This window comes from Rattus rattus, chromosome 12, assembly GCF_011064425.1.
Source record: "Rattus rattus isolate New Zealand chromosome 12, Rrattus_CSIRO_v1, whole genome shotgun sequence".
Taxonomy (NCBI): Eukaryota; Metazoa; Chordata; class Mammalia; order Rodentia; family Muridae; genus Rattus; species Rattus rattus.
Window position 1 is genome coordinate 87,961,970 of NC_046165.1, and position 19,480 is coordinate 87,981,449.

The 19,480-nt window shown below is 39.6% G+C and overlaps 1 protein-coding gene across 1 annotated transcript in view; it reads right to left on the minus strand.

Annotated features, from left to right (window-relative positions):
• The window catches only part of Znf385d (zinc finger protein 385D), a 351,240-nt gene that overhangs the window by 246,787 nt on the left and 84,973 nt on the right, over window positions 1-19,480 (minus strand). Inside the window, exon 2 of the mRNA XM_032918333.1 lies at window positions 17-159. Within this exon, the coding sequence (XP_032774224.1) occupies window positions 17-159 (143 nt within the window). The remainder of the gene's footprint in view (window positions 1-16; window positions 160-19,480) is intronic.

A 19,480-nucleotide genomic window follows, 5' to 3' on the forward strand; every position in this document is an offset into this window, starting at 1 on the left:
TGGATCTGACACTCACCGCATTAAAATTGGGAAACAGGTTGACTGTTGCTGCAGTGTCAAGAGGAAAGGGGAGAAAAGGCTTAATATCCAATGACGGCTGCAAAGGAGGGGCTGGCGGATGGATCAGGGCTGGGAGAGCGGGACTCTGGCATGTGCCACCTGTAGAGACAAGAGCAAAGGGGATATTCAGGGACACTGGGCATGAAACAGAACACACCATTTTCTTTTAGGGGATAATAGCTTTCTGCTTCCCTGGGAAAAAAAAACCAAGACACAAAATGTCCTCACATTAGCCAGAATCTGACCAGTTGGGCAGCCAAGGGTAAGTGAGCACCTCCTTTCCCTGGGAGTGTGACTACGCGATTATGTAAGAATCACTCACTATTTCACACTCTACCACTTGCTTTTGTTTTTCCTAGAACTCGGTACCAGCCAGCCATTCATCTCTAACCAACCTCTCTGGATTGCAAGGGAAACCTGCTAGATTCTCATACTGCCATCCCATTCCTCTCCGAAAGCTTAACCTGCTCGGAGCATGCTGCAAGTCCGAGGGCTATTTTGAAGCACTGCTCTTTTCACCAACTGAAAACTCTGGCAGTGTCACAATATGAGTCTGGCACAGAAAAGAAACTCAGCCACCAGCCATACCTCAATGCCCTGGCAACAAGAAGACTTAAAAAGCCAGCAACCCCGGCATTAGAATCCTAACAGCACCGAGCTGTTCAGCACCCTGGAGCTCTGACAATTCAACGACTGACTGTCTCCACCCAAGTCGTGAGTGGGAGGAATTTAGACCAGCACCACTGAGCAGGCAATGCGAGTATTACACCAACACAGATCCCCCGCTGCACACCAGTGGGAAGGCAGCCGCTTGCTAAGAGCACCCAGCTCTGGCCCCTGTTTTCAAACTAACTGCATTTAGAAGATGAGCGGACGGAAGCATAGCCTTGATATTCTGTCTCCCGTATTTTGATAGCATTCCAAAACCTCAAATTTCCGTTAATTAAAGACGGTTTGAATCCTAGGAAACTATCAAAGTGTGCCAGCGTTCTTCTAATCTGAGAGGCAAGAAACAGATTGTAAAAACCTGCTTCTGAGAAGCCAAGGAGCATTAGGAAAACAAAACCCAGGGAGGTATTTTCTTGGCTCACAGAAAATTCTCAAGAGACAGAAGACAGTAAGCAAGGGCGTGGCGTACCACTCACTTTCAGACCATTTTGATTTGCGAGTAGACGAGACGAAGCCCCAGTTACAGGACTCAACTGTTCATAAGCAGCGCCAGCTACCAGGCTTAAAGTCTGCTTGAGCCAAATAAACACAATCAGGATTTTTACTCTTTTGCAGTTTGAATGTCCCCCTTGGGATATTCTTCAAGAACAAGGCTAACAAAATTCTAACAAGCACAACGAACTAAGTTTTTGTTTTGTTTTTCAATAAAGTATAGGCCACAGCACTGAGTACAGATGTTAAAATAAACAGAGATAAAAAGAAAATATAGCAGGTCTATATGCACCAGAGCACGCCGTAAACTCTTTTTATTATCCTCCTGACAGTACACTGAGTGTGGGTGGATAGGCTTTACTAGAGAGTCAGTCCATAAAATTTCAGAGATAAGCCCGTCATGACTTCTGTATTACTAAAAGATTCCCTTTAATAAAAACTTTAAGAACTCCAATAAAGTTTTGGTTGACACCTCTTCAGAAAACAAAGAGGTAAATTAAAAGTTTTGGCTAAAGTCAGCTTTAAAAAGTTTACAACTAACATCGAGCCTCACTCAGGGGAGACATTAATATAGTCCTATTACTAGCATTATATTTGATCTTAAAAGTCCTCGAATAGGTAAAGATTAATATCAATCTGTGTTAAAACAGAGTAACAAGTTAAAACTTTTTAGCTGTTTAAGTTGCTTTCACTCACGCAATCGTAAGAACTTAACATCAGGTTGCATTCTGCAGTTTCTTATTTTAAGTCTCTCTCCTGTCCATGATTGAGAAGAAGTTATCAAGGAGGCTACTTTTTCATCCGGCACAGGGTGAGGTATGAAGAATGAAAAATATGTTAATTGGATTGACAGGTAATTACACCCAAAGCTCAACTAGGTATGTATTTGATTTATATCTGTGCATACAGTTCAGGAACCTCTACAGAATGGAAATTTCCTTCACACGACATAAAACAGACTATATCAGAGTTACAAAAGACTCAAATACCGGAAATCTGTGCCGATTTATTTTGTCTCTCCCCAAAAGTATAAAGAAGGAGACGTACAGGACCCCAGACCACCGGTAACATGGGGATATGTAGTATTTGCCACTCATTATGAAATGGGGCTTGGTAAATTCTGTGGTGGCAGGAGCTCATTTTATTTATAATCTTCATCAATGTTTTGCTTGTGGAAAGCCACACTTGAGGACATATTAGTATTCTTAACGAAGACAACAATACAGAGTCTCTATGAAGTGGGTATTAGGAATTACAGAAGATCATGTTTCTTGCTGCTGTAACTGTGTCATATTGATAGACATACCTGTGGGTCTCCACAATATCAGAACTCACTATGTATCAATAAATTCACGAGCTCTGTGGATGTCATGGCTTTGATTTGCAAAGCCATCTCAATTTCCCTTGGTATATAGAGAGACAACCATGGGTTGTAATATTTACTCACAGATTATATAAAACACACAGAACATGTGTGTGTGTATTCATACATACATACATACATACATACATACATACATACATATATGATAGAAAAGTTGTTTTAAAAAAAGCTGCAGCAGAGTTCAAGGAGTCTGAATGGGTCTTGCTAGAGGCATAGCTGAAGCAAGGAGATGAGACCAGGCGATGCAGAGTTCTGTTAAATCTGAATCGTGTTAGAGTTATAGAAAAGAGAGATGTTAAGCCAAGCCACAGAGCTGGTATTGAGCTAAGCTCCAGTGGTATCCTGTGACACAGTAAGGTCAATGAGGCAAGGCATAGGAGTGGGTAAAGGTGGGAAGATAGGTGGGGAGATGTTTGAGTAGACAGATCAGTGGCAATTCAACACAGAAGGTTGTGTCAGCAGTAAGGACTGAGAGACCTGAAGCCCCAGGACCAGCTGGACGTTTTCTCCTATTTTCCCTTAAGGTGCCACATACAGGGAGGTGAGATAGGTGAATGGAGCCAATGTCATTGCAGCATTAAGAGGAGTTATTTTTATGAGAGCCAGGTGACCGTGTTGTCATCTGGCATGTTAAAGAACACATTGAACTTAAACTTTGTTATAGTTTCATATGGCCAACTGTTCCCACAGTTGTAAACTACTTTGATAAATTTCTAGAGTGAGTATTTATTACTCTTAGGGATAAGATCTTGTCAGTCTGTCACTCATGGGTGGTTCAGAACTCCTGGTGATGTAATAAGTGTATTACAAAGTGCAGAGTCTGCATACCTTTGATTTGTATTCAAAATAGTGCCAAATATTGTTGTCAAATAGAGTCACCCAAGGCAAAGGACATGCTAAAACCTACTCCTTGGAGCACCTGGAACACTCCAATCAAGACTTGCATTACAAACTCTGTAGCTACTACTATGTACATCATATATAATTTTATTAATACAGCTGTAGCAAAATGTAGTCACCCTGATTTCCAACCAATTCCTCTCTATCTATAACAAATTCATTAAATAAAAATGCATCCAATGAAGGGCTGGACAGTTGGCTTATTGATTGACAACTTGTACTGCTATTGCAGGAGACACAAGTTTTGTCCCCAATACCTAAGTCAGATCGCTCACAGCAGCCCCTTATCACTTCAGCTCCAGGGGCATCTGAAGTTTCTGGTTTCTAAGAACACACACACACACACACACACACACACACACACACACACACACACACATGCATACACAATTATCTAAATAAAATTAATAAAACATAATTCTTTTATTGTTTTTAATAAAGCATGTAAATAAAAACCCCTTTGTAGTCATTGAATGAGAGGCTACGTAAAGAAAGTAAGTAAGTTTGATATGGTGAACTGTGCACTTGGATTCCCCCATATCTCTTCTATTTCTCCTGTGTGTTTCTGCTAGTGTACGATTACAGCCAGAGTTTCAAACTGTGAACCTTAGATACAACATATCTAAATACTTGTTCAGAATATACTCACAACTCCACCAAAGCATTTACTTGTGGATTTGAAAACAATAACTACCCAGAACCCGTGGGAGAGATACCGCCTGGTCAGGTGGGCACTCCTGAGGCTGCAGAGCAGAAGAGACCACCAACACTGCCCACCTGCCCACATCCCTGGCCCAAGAGGAAACTGTATAAGGCCTCTGGGCTCCCGTGGGAAGGGCCCAGTGAGGCAGGAGCCCTGCCCTGAGACACCCGGAACCTGAAGGAAACAGACCGGATAAACAGTTCTCTGCACCCAAATCCCGTGGGAAGGAGAGCTAAACCTTCAGAGAGAGGCAGACACGCCTGCGAGAAACCAGAAGAGACTGCTCTCTACACACATTGCTGATTCAGAGGAAAACACGGAGGCCATCTGGAACCCTGGTGCCTGGAGGCTCCCGGAAGGGGCGCAGATCTTCCTGGGTGCTGCCACTGAGAGCCCGTGGGCAGCACCCATGAGCGAACTTGAGCCTCGGGACCACAGGTAAGACCAACTTTTCTGCTGCAAGTGACCTGCCTGGTGAACTCAGACACAGGCCCACAGGAACAGCTGAAGACCTGTAGAGGGGAAAAACTACACACGAAAAAAGCAGAACACTCTGTCCCAATAACTGGCAGAAAGAAAACAGTAAAACAGGTCTACAGCACTCCTGACACACAGGCTTATAGGACAGTCTAGCCACTGTCAGAAATAGCAGAACAAAGTAACACTAGAGATAATCTGATGGCGAGAGGCAAGCGCAGGAACCCAAGCAACAGAAACCAAGACTACATGACATCATCGGAACCCAATTCTCCCACCAAAACAAACATGGAATATCCAAACACACCAGAAAAGCAAGATCTAGTTTCAAAATCATATTTGATCATGATGCTGGAGGACTTCAAGAAAAAGCGTGAAGAACTCCCTTAGAGAAAACATTCCAGGAAAACATTAATAAACAAGTAGAAGCCTACAGAGAGGAATCACAAAAATCCCTGAAAGAATTCCAGGAAAACACAATCAAACAGTTGAAGGAATTAAAAATGGAAATAGAAGCAATCAAGAAAGAACACATGGAAATAACCCTGGAAATAGAAAACCAAAAGAAGAGACAAGGAGCTGTAGATACAAGCTTCACCAACAGAATACAAGAGATGGAAGAGAGAATCTCAGGAGCAGAAGATTCCATAGAAATCATTGACTCAACTGTCAAAGATAATGTAAAGCGGAAAAAAGCTACTGGTCCAAAACATACAGGAAATCCAGGACTCAATGAGAAGATCAAACCTAAGGATAATAGGTATAGAAGAGAGTGAAGACTCCCAGCTCAAAGGACCAGTAAATATCTTCAACAAAATCATAGAAGAAAACTTCCTAACCTAAAAAAGAGATACCCATAGGCATACAAAAGCCTACAGAACTCCAAATAGATTGGACCAGAAAAAAACACCTCCGTCACATAATAGTCAAAACACTAAACGCTCAAAATAAAGAAAAGAATATTAAAAGCAGTAAGGAAAAAGGTCAAGTAACATATAAAGGCAGACCTATCAGAATCACACCAGACTTCTGACCAGAAACTATGAAGGCCAGAAGATCCTGGACTGATGTCATACAGACCCTAAGAGAACACAAATGCCAGCCCAGGCTACTGTATCCTGCAAAACTCTCAATTAACATAGATGGAGAAACCAAGATATTCATGACAAAACCAAATTTACACAATATCTTTCTACAAATCCAGCACTACAAAGGATAATAAATGGTAAAGCCCAACATAAGGAGGCAAGCTATACCAAGAAGAGGCAAGAAACTAATTGTCTTGGCAACAAAACAAAGAGAAGGAAAGCACACAAACACAACCTCACATCCAAATATGAATATAACAGGAAGCAATAATCACTATTCCTTAATATCTCTCAACATCAATGGCCTCAACTCCCCAATAAAAAGACATAGATTAACAAACTGGATACACAACGAGCACCCTGCATTCTGCTGCCTACAGGAAACACACCTCAGAGACAAAGACAGACACTACCTCAGAGTGAAAGGCTGGGAAACAACTTTCCAAGCAAATGGTCGGAAGAAGCAAGCTGGAGTAGCCATTCTAATATCAAATAAAATCAATTTCCAACTAAAAGTCATCAAAAAAGATAAGGAAGGACACTTTATATTCATCAAAGGAAAAATCCACCAAGATGAACTCTCAATCCTAAATATCTATGCCCCAAATACAAGGGCACCTACATACGTAAAAGAAACCTTACTAAAGCTCAAAACACACATTGCACCTCACACAATAATAGTGGGAGATTTCAACACCCACTCTCATCAATGGACAGATCATGGAAACAGAAATTAAACAGAGATGTAGACAGACTAAGAGAAGTCATGAGCCAAATGGACTTAACGGATATTTATAGAACGTTCTACCTAAAGCAAAAAGGATATACCTTCTTCTCAGCTCCTCATGGTACTTTCTCCAAAATTGACCATATAATTGGTCAAAAACAGGCCTCAACAGATACAGAAAGATAGAAATAATCCCATCGTGCTATCGGACCACCCGGCCTAAAAGCTGGTCTTCAATAACAATAAGGAAGAATGCCCACATATACGTGGAAACTGAACAATGCTCTACTCAATGATAACCTGGTCAAGGAAGAAATAAAAAAGAAATTAAAAACTTTTTAGAATTTAATGAAAATGAAGGTACAACATACCCAAACTTATGGGACACAATGAAAGCTGTGCTAAAGGGAAAACTCATAGCTCTGAGTGCCTGCAGAAAGAAACAGGAAAGAGCATATGTCAGCAGCTTGACAGCACACCTAAAAGCTCTAGAACAAAAAGAAGCAAATACACCCAGGAGGGTAGAAGGCAGGAAATAATCAAACTCAGAGCTGAAATCAACCAAGTAGAAACAAAAAGGACCATAGAAAGAATCAACAGAACCAAAAGTTGGTTCTTTGAGAGAAAATCAACAAGATAGATAAACCCTAGCCAGACTAACGAGAGGACACAGAGAGTGTGTCCAAATTAACAAAATCAGAAATGAAAGGGGAGACATAACTACAGATTCAGAGGAAATTCAAAAAATCATCAGATCTTACTATAAAAGCCTATACTCAATTAAACTTGAAAATCTGCAGGAAATGGACAATTTCCTAGACAGATACCAGGTACCGAAGTTAAATCAGGAACAGATAAACCAGTTAAACAACCCCATAACTCCTAAGGAAATAGAAGCAGTCATTAAGGTCTCCCCAACCAAAAAAGAGCCCAGGTCCAGGCGGGTTTAGTGCAGAATTCTGTCAGACCTTCATAGGAGACCTCATACCAATATTATCAAACTATTCCACAAAAAAATTGAAACAGATGGAGCACTACCGAATTCCTTCTATGAAGCCACAATTACTCTTATACCTAAACCACACAAAGACCCAACAAAGAAAAGAGAACTTCAGACCAATTTCCCTTATGAACATGACCAAAAATACTCAACAAAATTCTGGCAAACCGAATCAAGAGCACATCAAAACAATCATCCACCATGATCAAGTGGGCTTCATCCCAGGCATGCAGGGATGGTTTAATATACGGAAAAACCATCAACGTGATCCATTATATAAACAAACTGAAAGAACAAAACCACATGATCATTTCATTAGATGCTGAGAAAGCATTTGACAAAATTCAACACCCCTTCATGATAAAAGTCCTGGAAAGAATAGGAATACAAGGCCCATACCTAAACATAGTAAAAGCCATATACAGCAAACCAGTTGCTAACATTAAACTAAATGGAGAAACTTGAAGCAATCCCACTAAAATCAGGGACTAGACAAGGCTGCCCCTCTCTCCCTACTTATTCAATATAGTTCTTGAAGTTCTAGCCAGAGCAATCAGACAACAAAAAAGGAGATCAAGGGATACAGATCGGAAAGAAGAAGTCAAAAATATCACTATTTGCAGATGATATGATAGTATATTTAAGTGATGCCAAAAAGTTCCACAGAGAACTACTAAAAGCTGATAAACAACTTCAGCAAAGTGGCTGGTATAAAATTAACTCAAATAAATCAGTAGCCTTCCTCTACAAAAGAGAAACAAGCCGAGAAAGAAATTAGGAAATGACACCCTTCATAATAGACCCAAATAATATAAAATACCTCGGTGTGACTTTAACCAAGCAAGTAAAAGATCTGTACAATAAGAACTTCAAGACACTGAAGAAAGAAATTGAAGAAGACCTCAGAAGGTGGAAAGATCTCCCATGCTCATGGATTGGCAGGATTAATATAGTAAAAATGGCCATTTTACCAAAAAGCGATCTACAGATTCAATGCAATCCCCCATCAAAATACCAATCAATTCTTCAAAGAATTAGACAGAACAATTTGCAAATTCATCTGGAATAACAAAAACCCAGGATAGCTAAAACTATCCTCAACAATAAAAAGGACTTCAGGGGAATCACTATCCCTGAACTCAAGCAGTATTACAGAGCAATAGTGATAAAAAAACTGCATGGTATTGGTACAGAGACAGACAGATAGACCAATGGAACAGAATTGAAGACCCAGAAATGAACCCACACACCTATGGTCACTTGATTTTTGACAAAGGAGCCAAATCCATCCAATGGAAAAAGATAGCATTTTCAGCAAATGGTGCTGGTTCAACTGGAGGTCAACATGTAGAAGAATGCAGATCGATCCATGCTTATCACCCTGTACAAAGCTTAAGTCCAAGTGGATCAAGGACCTCCACATCAAACCAGACACACTCAAACTAATAGAAGAAAAACTAGGGAAGCATCTGGAACACATGGGCACTGGAAAAAATTTCCTGAACAAAACACCAATGGCTTATGCTCTAAGATCAAGAATGACAAATGGGATCTCATTAAAACTGCAAAGCTTCTGTAAGGCAAAGGACACTGTGGTTAGGACAAACGGCAACCAACAGATTGGGAAAAGATCTTTACCAATCCTACAACAGATAGAGGCCTTATATCCAAAATATACAAAGAACTCAAAAGTTAGACCACCAGGGAGACAAATAACCCTATTAAAAAATGGGGTTCAGAGCTAAACAAAGAATTCACAGCTGAGGAATGCGAATGGCTGAGAAACACCTAAAGAAATGTTCAACATCTTTAGTCATCAGGGAAATGCAAATCAAAACAACCCTGAGATTTCACCTCACACCAGTGAGAGTGGCTAAGATCAAAAACTCAGGTGACAGCAAATGCTGGCGAGGATGTGGAGAAAGAGGAACACTCCTCCATTGTTGGTGGGATTGCAGACTGGTACAACCATTCTGGAAATCAGTCTGGAGGTTCCTCAGAAAATTGGACATTGAACTGCCTGAGGATCCAGCTATCCCTCTCTTGGGCATATACCCAAAAGATGCCCCAACATATAAAAAAGACACGTGCTCCACTATGTTCATTGCAGCCTTATTTATAATAGCCAGAAGCTGGAAAGAACCCAGATTCCCTTCAACAGAGGAATGGATACAGAAAATGTGGTATATCTACACAGTGGAATATTACTCAGCTATCAAAAACAACGAGTTTATGAAATTTGTAGGCAAATGGTTGGAACTGGAAAATATCATCCTGAGTGAGCTAACCCAATCACAGAAAGACATACATGGTATGCACTCATTGATAAGTGGCTATTAGCCCAAATGCCTGAATTACCCTAGATGCCTAGAACAAATGAAACTCAAGACGGATGATCAAAATGTGAATGCTTCACTCCTTCTTTAAAAGGGGAACAAGAATACCCTTGGCAGGGAAGAGAGAGGCAAAGATTAAAACAGAGACTGAAGGAACATCCATTCAGAGCCTGCCCCACATGTGGCCCATATATATACAGCCACCCAATTAGACAAGATGGATGAAGCAAAGAAGTGCAGAAGTGTAGATCGCTCCTGAGAGACACAGCCAGAATACTGCAAATACAGAGGCGAATGTCAGCAGCAAACCTCTGAACTGAGAATAGGACCCCCGTTGAAGGAATCAGAGAAAGAACTGGAAGAGCTTGAAGGGGCTCGAGACCCTATATGTACAACAATGCCAAGCCACCAGAGCTTCCAGGGACTAAGCCACTACCTAAAGACTATACATGGACTGACCCTGGACTCTGACCTCATAGGTAGCAATGAATATCCTAGTAAGAGCACCAGTGGAAGGGAAGCCCTGGGTCCCTAAGAATGAACCCCAGTGAACTAGACTGTCGGGGAGGCAGCAATGGGGAGGGTGGGGAGGAACACCCATAAGGAAGGGGGGGGGGGGGGGGGGGGGAGGGGGGGGCGGGGGGGGGGATGTTTGCCCGGAAAACGGGAAAGGGAATAACAATCGAAATGTAAATAAGAAATATTCAAGTTAATAAAAAAAAATAAAAAAAAAAAAAGAAAACAATAACTAGTTCTTTATTAGTACAGTCTGAGAAACTGAGATGAACTTTCCCCTTTGAAAAGCAGGAGTAGGATAAATCTAGTGTTTTTTTTCTTTTAATGGCATATTCCGCAAAAACAAACAATGAATCATTGGAGTTCTAAGTCAGTGGTTATCAGATAAAGCTTCTATAAGAATGTTGTACATGGAGTCCTAGCTGAGAACTTGAACCACTGGTGCCCACCATTTTCTTTTGCTTTTCATATTAGATACTTTATGTATTTATGTTTCAAATATTATCATCTTTACCCCTCTCTTGTTCCCCCCCTCCCTTGCTTCGATGAAAGATACTTCCACTCTCATCCACGCACTCCCAATTCAACACCTTGGCATTCCCCCTACAGTGGGGAAACAAGCCTTCAGAAGAACAAGGCCATCTCCTCCTACTGATGGCAGACAATGCCATCCTCTGCTACATATGCAACTGGAGCCATAGGTCCCTCTATGTGTAGTCATTGGTTGGTGGTTTAGTCCATGCGAACTCTGGGGGTTCTGGTTGGTTGATATTGTTGTTCTTCCTATGGTGTTGCAAACCCCTTCAGGTCCTTCAATCTTTTCTCTAAATCTTCCCTTAGGATCCCCATGCTCAATCCCAAGGGTAGCCTCCTCATCTGTATCAGTAAGGCTAATGCCAAGTCTCTCAAGAGACATCCATATCAGGATCCTGTCAGCAAGCACTTCTTGGCATCAGCAATACTGACTGGGTTTATTGGATAAACATGGGAGGGATTCCCCATATGAGGCAGTCTCTGGATGGACTTTCCTTCAGCCTCTGCTCCAGTATTTGTTCCTGTATTTCTCCCTGTGAGTAAGTAGTTTGTTTCCCCTTCTAAGAAGGACTGAAGCATCAACATTTTTGATCTTCCTTCTTCTTGAGCTTCATAGGGTCTGTGAATTACATCTAGTGTACTTGAATCTTTTGGGCTAATATTCACTTATCAGTAAGTGCATACCATGGGTGTTTTTTTGTGACTGGGTTACCTCACTCAGGATGATATTTTCTAGTTTTTATCCTTTTGCCTAAGAATTTCGTGAAGTCATTTATTTTAATAGTTAAGTAGTACTCCATTGTGAAAATGTACCACATTTTCTGTTGAAGGACATCTGCCTTTTTTTTTTTTTTTTTTTTTACAGCTTCTGGCTATTATAAATCGGCTGCTATGAACAGAGTGGAACATGTGTCCTTGTTATATGTTTATATGTTGGAGCATTTTTTGGGTGCATGCCCAGGAGTGGTATAGCTGGGTCCTCAGATAGTACTATGTCCAATTTTCTGAGGAAAAGCCAAACTGATTTTCTAGAGTGGTTGTACCAGCTTGTAATCCCACCAACAATGGGAGAGTGTTCCTATTTCTCCACATCCTTGTCAGTATGTACTCTTACCTGAGTTTTTGATCTTGGGCATTCTGACTGGTGTGAGGTAGAATTTTAAGAATTGCTATGTTTCCCTTTTCACTTCTGATCTTGTTTAATGGGGATACTGTCTTTGTGCCCTCTATTTAGGTCTGGCTAAGGGTTTAGCTATCTTGTTGAACCAGCACCTGGTTTTGTTGATTCCTTTTATAGTTCTTTCTACTTCTACTTGGTCGATTCAGCTCTGAGATGATTTCTGTCATATACTTCTCCTAAATGTATTTCTTTCTTTTTGATCTAGAGCTGTCAGGTGTGCTGTCAACCTGTTAGTTTATGCTCTCAGCAGTTTTTTGGAGGCACTCAGTGCTATGAGTTTTCCTGTTAGCACTGCTTTCGTTGTGTTCCATAGGCTTTGGTATGTTGTGCCTTCCTTTTCATTAAATTATAAAAAGTCCTTAATTTCTTTCTGTATTCCTTCCTTGACCAAGTTATCATTGAGTACAGCATTGTTCAACTTCCATGTGCATGTGAGCTTTCTGTTTTTTTTTTTTTTTTGTTGTTGTTGTTGTTGTTATTGATGACCAGCCTTAGTCCGTGGTGATCTGATAGGATGCATGGGATTATTTCAATCTTCTTTTTATCTGTTGAGGCCTGTTTTGTAATCGATTATGTGTTCAGTTTTGGAGAAGGTACCATGAGGTGCTGAGAAGAAGGTATGTTCTTTTGTTTTAGGATGAAATGTTCTATAGATATTTGTTAAATCCATTTGGTTCATACCTTCTTTTAGTTTCACTGTATCTCTGTTTAGTTTCTGTTTCAATAATCTGTCTGTTGATGAGAGTAGGGTATTGAAGTCTCCCACTATTAATGTGTGTGGTGTAATGTATGTTTTCAGCTTTAGTAGAGTTTCTTTTATGAATGTGTGTACCTTTCATTTGATGCATAGATGTTCATAATTGTGAGTGCATTTTGGTACATTTTTCCTTTGATTAGTATGAAGTGTTCTTCCTTAACGTTTTTTGATAATTTTGGTTCAACTCTCCATTTTATTCGATATTAGAATGGCTACTATAGTTTGCTTCTTGTTACCATTTGCTTGGAAAATTATTTTTCCAGCCTTTTACTATGGGGTAGTATCTGTGTTTGTCACTGAGGTGTGTTTCCTGTATGCAGCAAAATGTTGGGTCCTCTTTCCATATCTAGTCTGTTAGTCTATATCATTTTATATGGGAATTGAGTCCATTGATGTTAAGAGATATTAAGGAATACGGGTTGTTGTTTCCTGTTATTTTGTTGTTTGAGGGGGAATTATGTTTTTTTTCTTTTTTCTTTTTTTTTCTTTTCTTTTTTTCCGGAGCTGGGGACCGAACCCAGGGCCTTGCGCTTGCTAGGCAAGCACTCTACCACTGGGCTAAATCCCCAACCCCTGTTTGTTTTGCTGGATGTATTGGGTTAGGAGCTTTGTGCATTTTGCATTTTCTTTGACTATTGTGTCAATGCTTTGTATGGTATCTTCTGGCCCTTAGATTCTCTCTTCTATGTCTTGTACTCTGTTGGTGATGCTTGCAGCTATGACTCCCAATCTCTTTTCTAGGTTTTTATCGCCAGTGTTGTCTCTTTTTATGATTTCTTTATTATTCCTATTTCCATTTTTAGGTCCTGGATGGTTTTGTTCAATACCTTCACCTGTTTGATTGTGTTTTCCTTTAACTCTTTATGGAATTTTTGCTTTTCCTCTTTAAGGGCTTCTACTTGTTTACCATGTTATTCTGTATTTCTTTAAGGAAGTTATTTATGTCCTTCTTAAAGTCCTCTATCATCATCATGATATATGATTTTAAGTCAAAATCTTGCTTTTCCAGTGTATTAGATTATCCAGGACTTGTGGTGGAGTACTGTGTTCAGGTGATGCCAAGTAGCTTTGGTTTCTATTGCTTAGTTTCTTGTGCTTGGGTCTCATCACCTGATTATCTCCTATGATAATTCATCTTTCTGTCTTTGACTGGAGCTTGTACCACCTGTGAACCTGTGAGCTTGTGATCTTAGGAGACCAGATCCTGGGAGACCAGTTTTGTCCGGATTTAAAGGGTTCTGGGACAGACTTAGCTCTGGGCTCAGATGGAGACCTGAAGGATCCAGGCTTCTCCTAGCTTCTTGTGCTCTGTGCACTCCTAGCTAGCAGATCCCTCTATGGAGAGTTATTTTAGCAAATATGGTGTCTCACCTGTATGCTTAGGTATGAGAACACTCTTGGGAGACCAGCTGTCTCTGGGCAGGATTTGCTGTGGGACAGCTTTAGCTCTGGACACAGTTTTTTTTTTTTTGAATTGGATATTTTATGTATATACATTTCAAATGTTATCCACTTTCCCCCTCACTCACATCCCCCTCCTAGTGCTTCTGTGAAGATTCTCCCACTCCTACTCACCCACTACCATTTCAACACATTGACATTGCTCTACACTGGAAAAACAAGCCTTTACAGGACCAAGGGCTTAACTTTCTATTAATGCCAGAAAATGAAATCCTCTGCTACATATGCAGCTGGAATCATGAGTCCATCCAAGTGTACTCTTTTATTGGTGGTTTAGCTCCTGGAAATTCTGGTTGGTTGATATTGTTGTTTTTCCTATGGTGTTGCAAACACCTTCAGTTCCTTCTGTCTTTCCTCTAACTCCTCCCTTGGAGTCCCTATGTTCAGTCTAATGGTTAACTGCAAGCATTCTCACCTGTATCAGAAAGGCTCTTACAGAGCCTCTCAAGAGACATCCATATCAAGCATCTGTCAGCAAGATGAATCTCTTGGCATCAGCAATGGTGCTTTAATTGTCTACACGTTCGGGAGTTCTGAGTCACACTGACTGTTGTAGAGAGTGAAATTAACACGTTCTACTTGTAGTAGCCTCTTTTTATTTACCTGCAATGACCTGCTCTTGACAGATCTCAATGAGGAGAAGCTAGAAAGCTAATCCAAGAGGAAAAGTGATTATTGTGGATGCGAGAGAGGGATGAGGAGAAGTTTAGAACATGGGTCAGGGCAGAGTAGAGCATCTTTCTGTGAACTCTGACTCAGGACCATATGTTTACTGCTGAGGATTGAACTTTACCATCATAGAAAGATGATTGAATGGTTGAAATTATACTTTATTGTTTATGTTGAGCTATTTGAACATTTCACTAATTAACTTTAAAACTAATTTGGGAAAGAAGGTTGGAATGAAGTTCCATCTAGCTTGGTTTCTACACCACTTAATTTATGAACCACAACTATTCAGGCACAGATATCCTGAGTAAGTTCTTAACTGGAAGGAAGATGGAATATCTCATGAATTTAAACAATTTTCCTGATTGCCTGTGGCCCAGATGACACCTGGAGAAGGTTCTGTTAGGTGCCCAGGAATCCTCCCAATGTCCCCCTAACATTTTGCTCCAGAATTCATTACTTATCTTGTTGGAAACTAAGATTTTACGTGGAGCATCCTCAAGAGCCAGTCAGCAGTTAGTCATGGAGAATATCCAAAACCAAGATTTTTCTTGAGAGGATTTCCTTGGCCTAATTTCAGCAATCAGCTCCACAAATTAAAGAAGCTCTAGTGTTGAGATATATAAGATGGCAGTCATTAACCATGTAAGGCTATCTTAAATTTCAATTAAATGAAAAATTCGCTTTCTCAACCACATCTATATTACAAATGTTTGTTAGTCACATGTTACTACTGTGTTGTACATTACAAATTAAAAAATATGTATCCGGGGCATCACCAGGCCTGTAAGTCTAACATCTACATTATATCTACATTTACTCAGAGATTGCCTGTTTTGATTTTTAGATATAGTGTCCTACTGTAGCTCAGGGCATTCTGGAAGTCTCTGTATAGCTCAAGTTACCCATCGATTCAGGGTTGTTTTATCTCACCCTCCCAAGTGCTGGAATTATATGTGTATGCCACAAGCTTGGTGTTGATTTTTTTCTTTTCTTTGTGGAAGGCAGCAGAAAACATTTTACAGATACCAACCTGAAATCAATTCAGATTTGTAAAATCAAAGCAAGCTAATGAATATGTAGTGGCAATCACTGGATTATTCCAGAAGCATTTCACACGTTTCCTTCCTCTGCTACTGTACTTTGCAGACTGTAAATGCATTGGAGCTGACTAGATAACATGTGTGTTAGTGTTCTATTACTGTGAAGATACACCATGACCACTGTAACCCTTACAAAGGAAAACATTTAATTGAGACTTACATACAGTTCAGGGGTATAGTCTACTCTCATCATGTTAAGAAACATGGCAGTTTACCAATAGACATGACCTTGGAGAAATAGCTTGATTGGCAGGTAGTAGAAATAGAGAAATACTAGGTCTACCTTAAGCATTCAAAATCTCAAAACCCTTTCCCAGTAACACACTTTCTTGAATAAGGTGATACCTACTCCAAAAAGGCAATACCTTCTAATACCTGTCAGGGAGTGTCTGTCCCTAATGACCAAGTATTAAAACCTATGACCCTCTGGATCCACTCTTATTCAATCTATGACACCCTGCATCTATCCAAAGGTAGATTTTTATTGCTTGTTGTAACATGTATGGTTCCATCCATTATTTCACTCTTTATAGTACAGACAAGCCAGTGGAAGCATGCTTGCATTTGCCAATGTTGTCTCTTGAATTACTTACCTGACACAAATGTTTTCATTCAGTTATTTTCATTTTTATATCATCTAAGTCAGATCTTCTAGTATGATGACCATGACTATAACATCTTAGAAGTACCATTACTGGCATTGGGTGACATTGAATGTCCTCTTCGCTATCATAACACTCAGATTAAAGAGATCCACTAAGAACAGCAAAAAGCATTTTTGCTGTCCTAAAGGACCTGCAAATAACACAGTGTCCATGAGCTTCTAATGTTTGGGAATTGTAAGTTCTGGTTTCCATGATTTTGAACATTTTTGAGAACTTTATAATAACAAAAAGAAATTCTGATTTCATTCCTTTTAGAACATTTCCCACGGTCCTGATGTGTGTCCTGTTTAGACTTGGACTTAATGTTTCTTCTGGCAGGTTTTGCTTTTAAAGAAAAGTTTAATGTTATATTTTTTTCTAATTCTTAAGAATTTAGTCACATATAAATGTAAAATCAGTTACTAACAAAATTTGTGTGATTGTATAATTTTAAAAATGATTTGCTTTAAGGGGAAGAAAAATAGTGTTATTTTGTACAGGTTTTTTTATACCTTACTGATGTAACAATAAAGACATCCTTACTGTCAATTTCTAGGTAAATATACAGATAAACATAGGGTTAATGAGGTCCTTTTACTAAAGAAAAGCAGTCTTTTTAAGTGGTTCAGAGAAGAAGAATTACAAACCAGAGATGTCTGCTCCTAAAAGTGTGCCTTTTGATAATATTATACCTCATTCTCTCTCAAATAGCTACCAACTTCCGATTTCCCTAAAATTGAAAAAGCAATTTGTGGCAGCAGAAATTATTTCTGGGGAAAAGGACCCTCATTTTTACATTCAAATAGCCAGGAGAAAGCAGGTATGGGGTTTCAGAACTCAGAAAAGATAATTATTTCTGAGAGCTTCAGGGAGAAGAGAGTCCTCATCAAGGAAGCAAGGTGCATCATATAAGATAACTGTATTATGGCAAAATAAAGTATATCATAATGCAGAGCAGGAAAACACAGAGGTGAAAGATAACACAGATGAAGAAGCGACAATGGAAGCCATCTTGGCCATGAGTAAAGTCAGCAGAGATAATCACTAACATCAAAGGCTGAGATAGGTTCTGGAGAAAATCTTTAGTTCAGAAAAGCCAAACACTAACCAGAAGTCTGAGAACAGCATCAAGGTTAAAAAGAAAACGTAGATTTTTCTAGTCAGTTTCAATACTGCACTCCATTGAATTTTAGAACGAAACATAGAGGCCCCTTGACTGGCATAGGATGTATATACATTTCAAATTATAAAATGTATTTCCATATATTACCTCAGCTCATAGAAGCAAGAATTAGCTAATATTAGATATTAAAGAAATTATTAAATATTTAATTTAATATTAAATATTAAAGAAATTGCCTCTGGGTTTTTACTTTTTCTGAAGTTTAATTAGAAGTAAATTTCTTGAAAAAAATTCATAACAATTATAAACGAATGTGTACTTTTAGTACTGATCCTGGCATAGTGTGAACCATATATACTGAACCATTGAAAACAGTCCAAATTTCAAATAATGTTAATATGAAAGAAAAAACCATCAATTCTCTTTCTCTCTCTCTCTCTCTCTCTCTCTCTATATATATATATATATATATATATATATATATATATACCCACACACACACACACACACACACACACAAATACATGCTTTTTGTGTTTACAACAATTCAGTTAGTTTTCAATGACTTAGCTATTTAATTATGGAAACCGAGGATCTGTAATATAGAGAATCAACATATACAGTAGATAATTCAAGCTTAACTATGTATGTTCAGATAAGATGATTGATATCTAAAAGTCACATTCTCTTCATTGGTCTGAGAGGTCAAAGACAGAAATCCATGATTTCAGTCTCTTTAGTTCTTGCACCCTTTATAATGAGTGTTGCCAGTTCATCTAAGACCTCTACTTTACAGAATTCATCAGTGCCAAAGACTATTAATATTAATCAGTTATCCATGTCTACCCACATACATTCAAAACTTTTGTAAGCAGGACTGACATGACACAGTTGTAAAGTACACTTGTTATTCTTACAGAAGACCCAGCAAGTTCTGTTCCTAGCAGTCATGTCAAGCATCTTGCAACCTTCTGTAATGCGAGTTTCAGTGGATTCATTATTCCATGTGGACTCCGAAGGCTCTGGTACTCATGTACTCAAACGCAGGCAAATAAACACCATTAAAAATGTTATAACATTAATCCTTAAAAATTAAGCCGTGAACAGAATAGTATTTGGCCTAGGTAGATTATGCTTTTATGATGACTTCCACAGGAAGAGGAGGATATCAAGGCACAAAACCCTCAACCCCAAGTTTGTCTTGCCCATAGATGTGCAGGAATGAAGATGGACCAGAGACTGAGGGAGCAACCAATCAATGACTATCTTAACATGAGACCCATATCATGTGAGAGCGCCAAGCCTTGACACTACTGATAATAGTCTGCTATGGTTGGAGACAGGAGCCTAGCATAACTGTCTCCTGAGATGCTACATCCAGGAGTGAACGAACGCAGATACAGAGACCCATAGCCAGCCATCAGGCAGAGGTCGGAAGTCTTCTGAAGATAGGGAATAGAATGGAGCAAACTGGAGAGGGTCAAGGTCACCACAAGAAGACCTACAGAGTCAACAAACCTGTGCCCATGGGGGTTCAAAGAGACTGGACCACCAACCGGGGAGCATGCATAGACTGGACCTAGGCTCTCTACACATTTTTAGCAAAGCTACAGCTTGGTCTTCTTATGGGACCCCTAACAAGTAGAGGATGGGAATG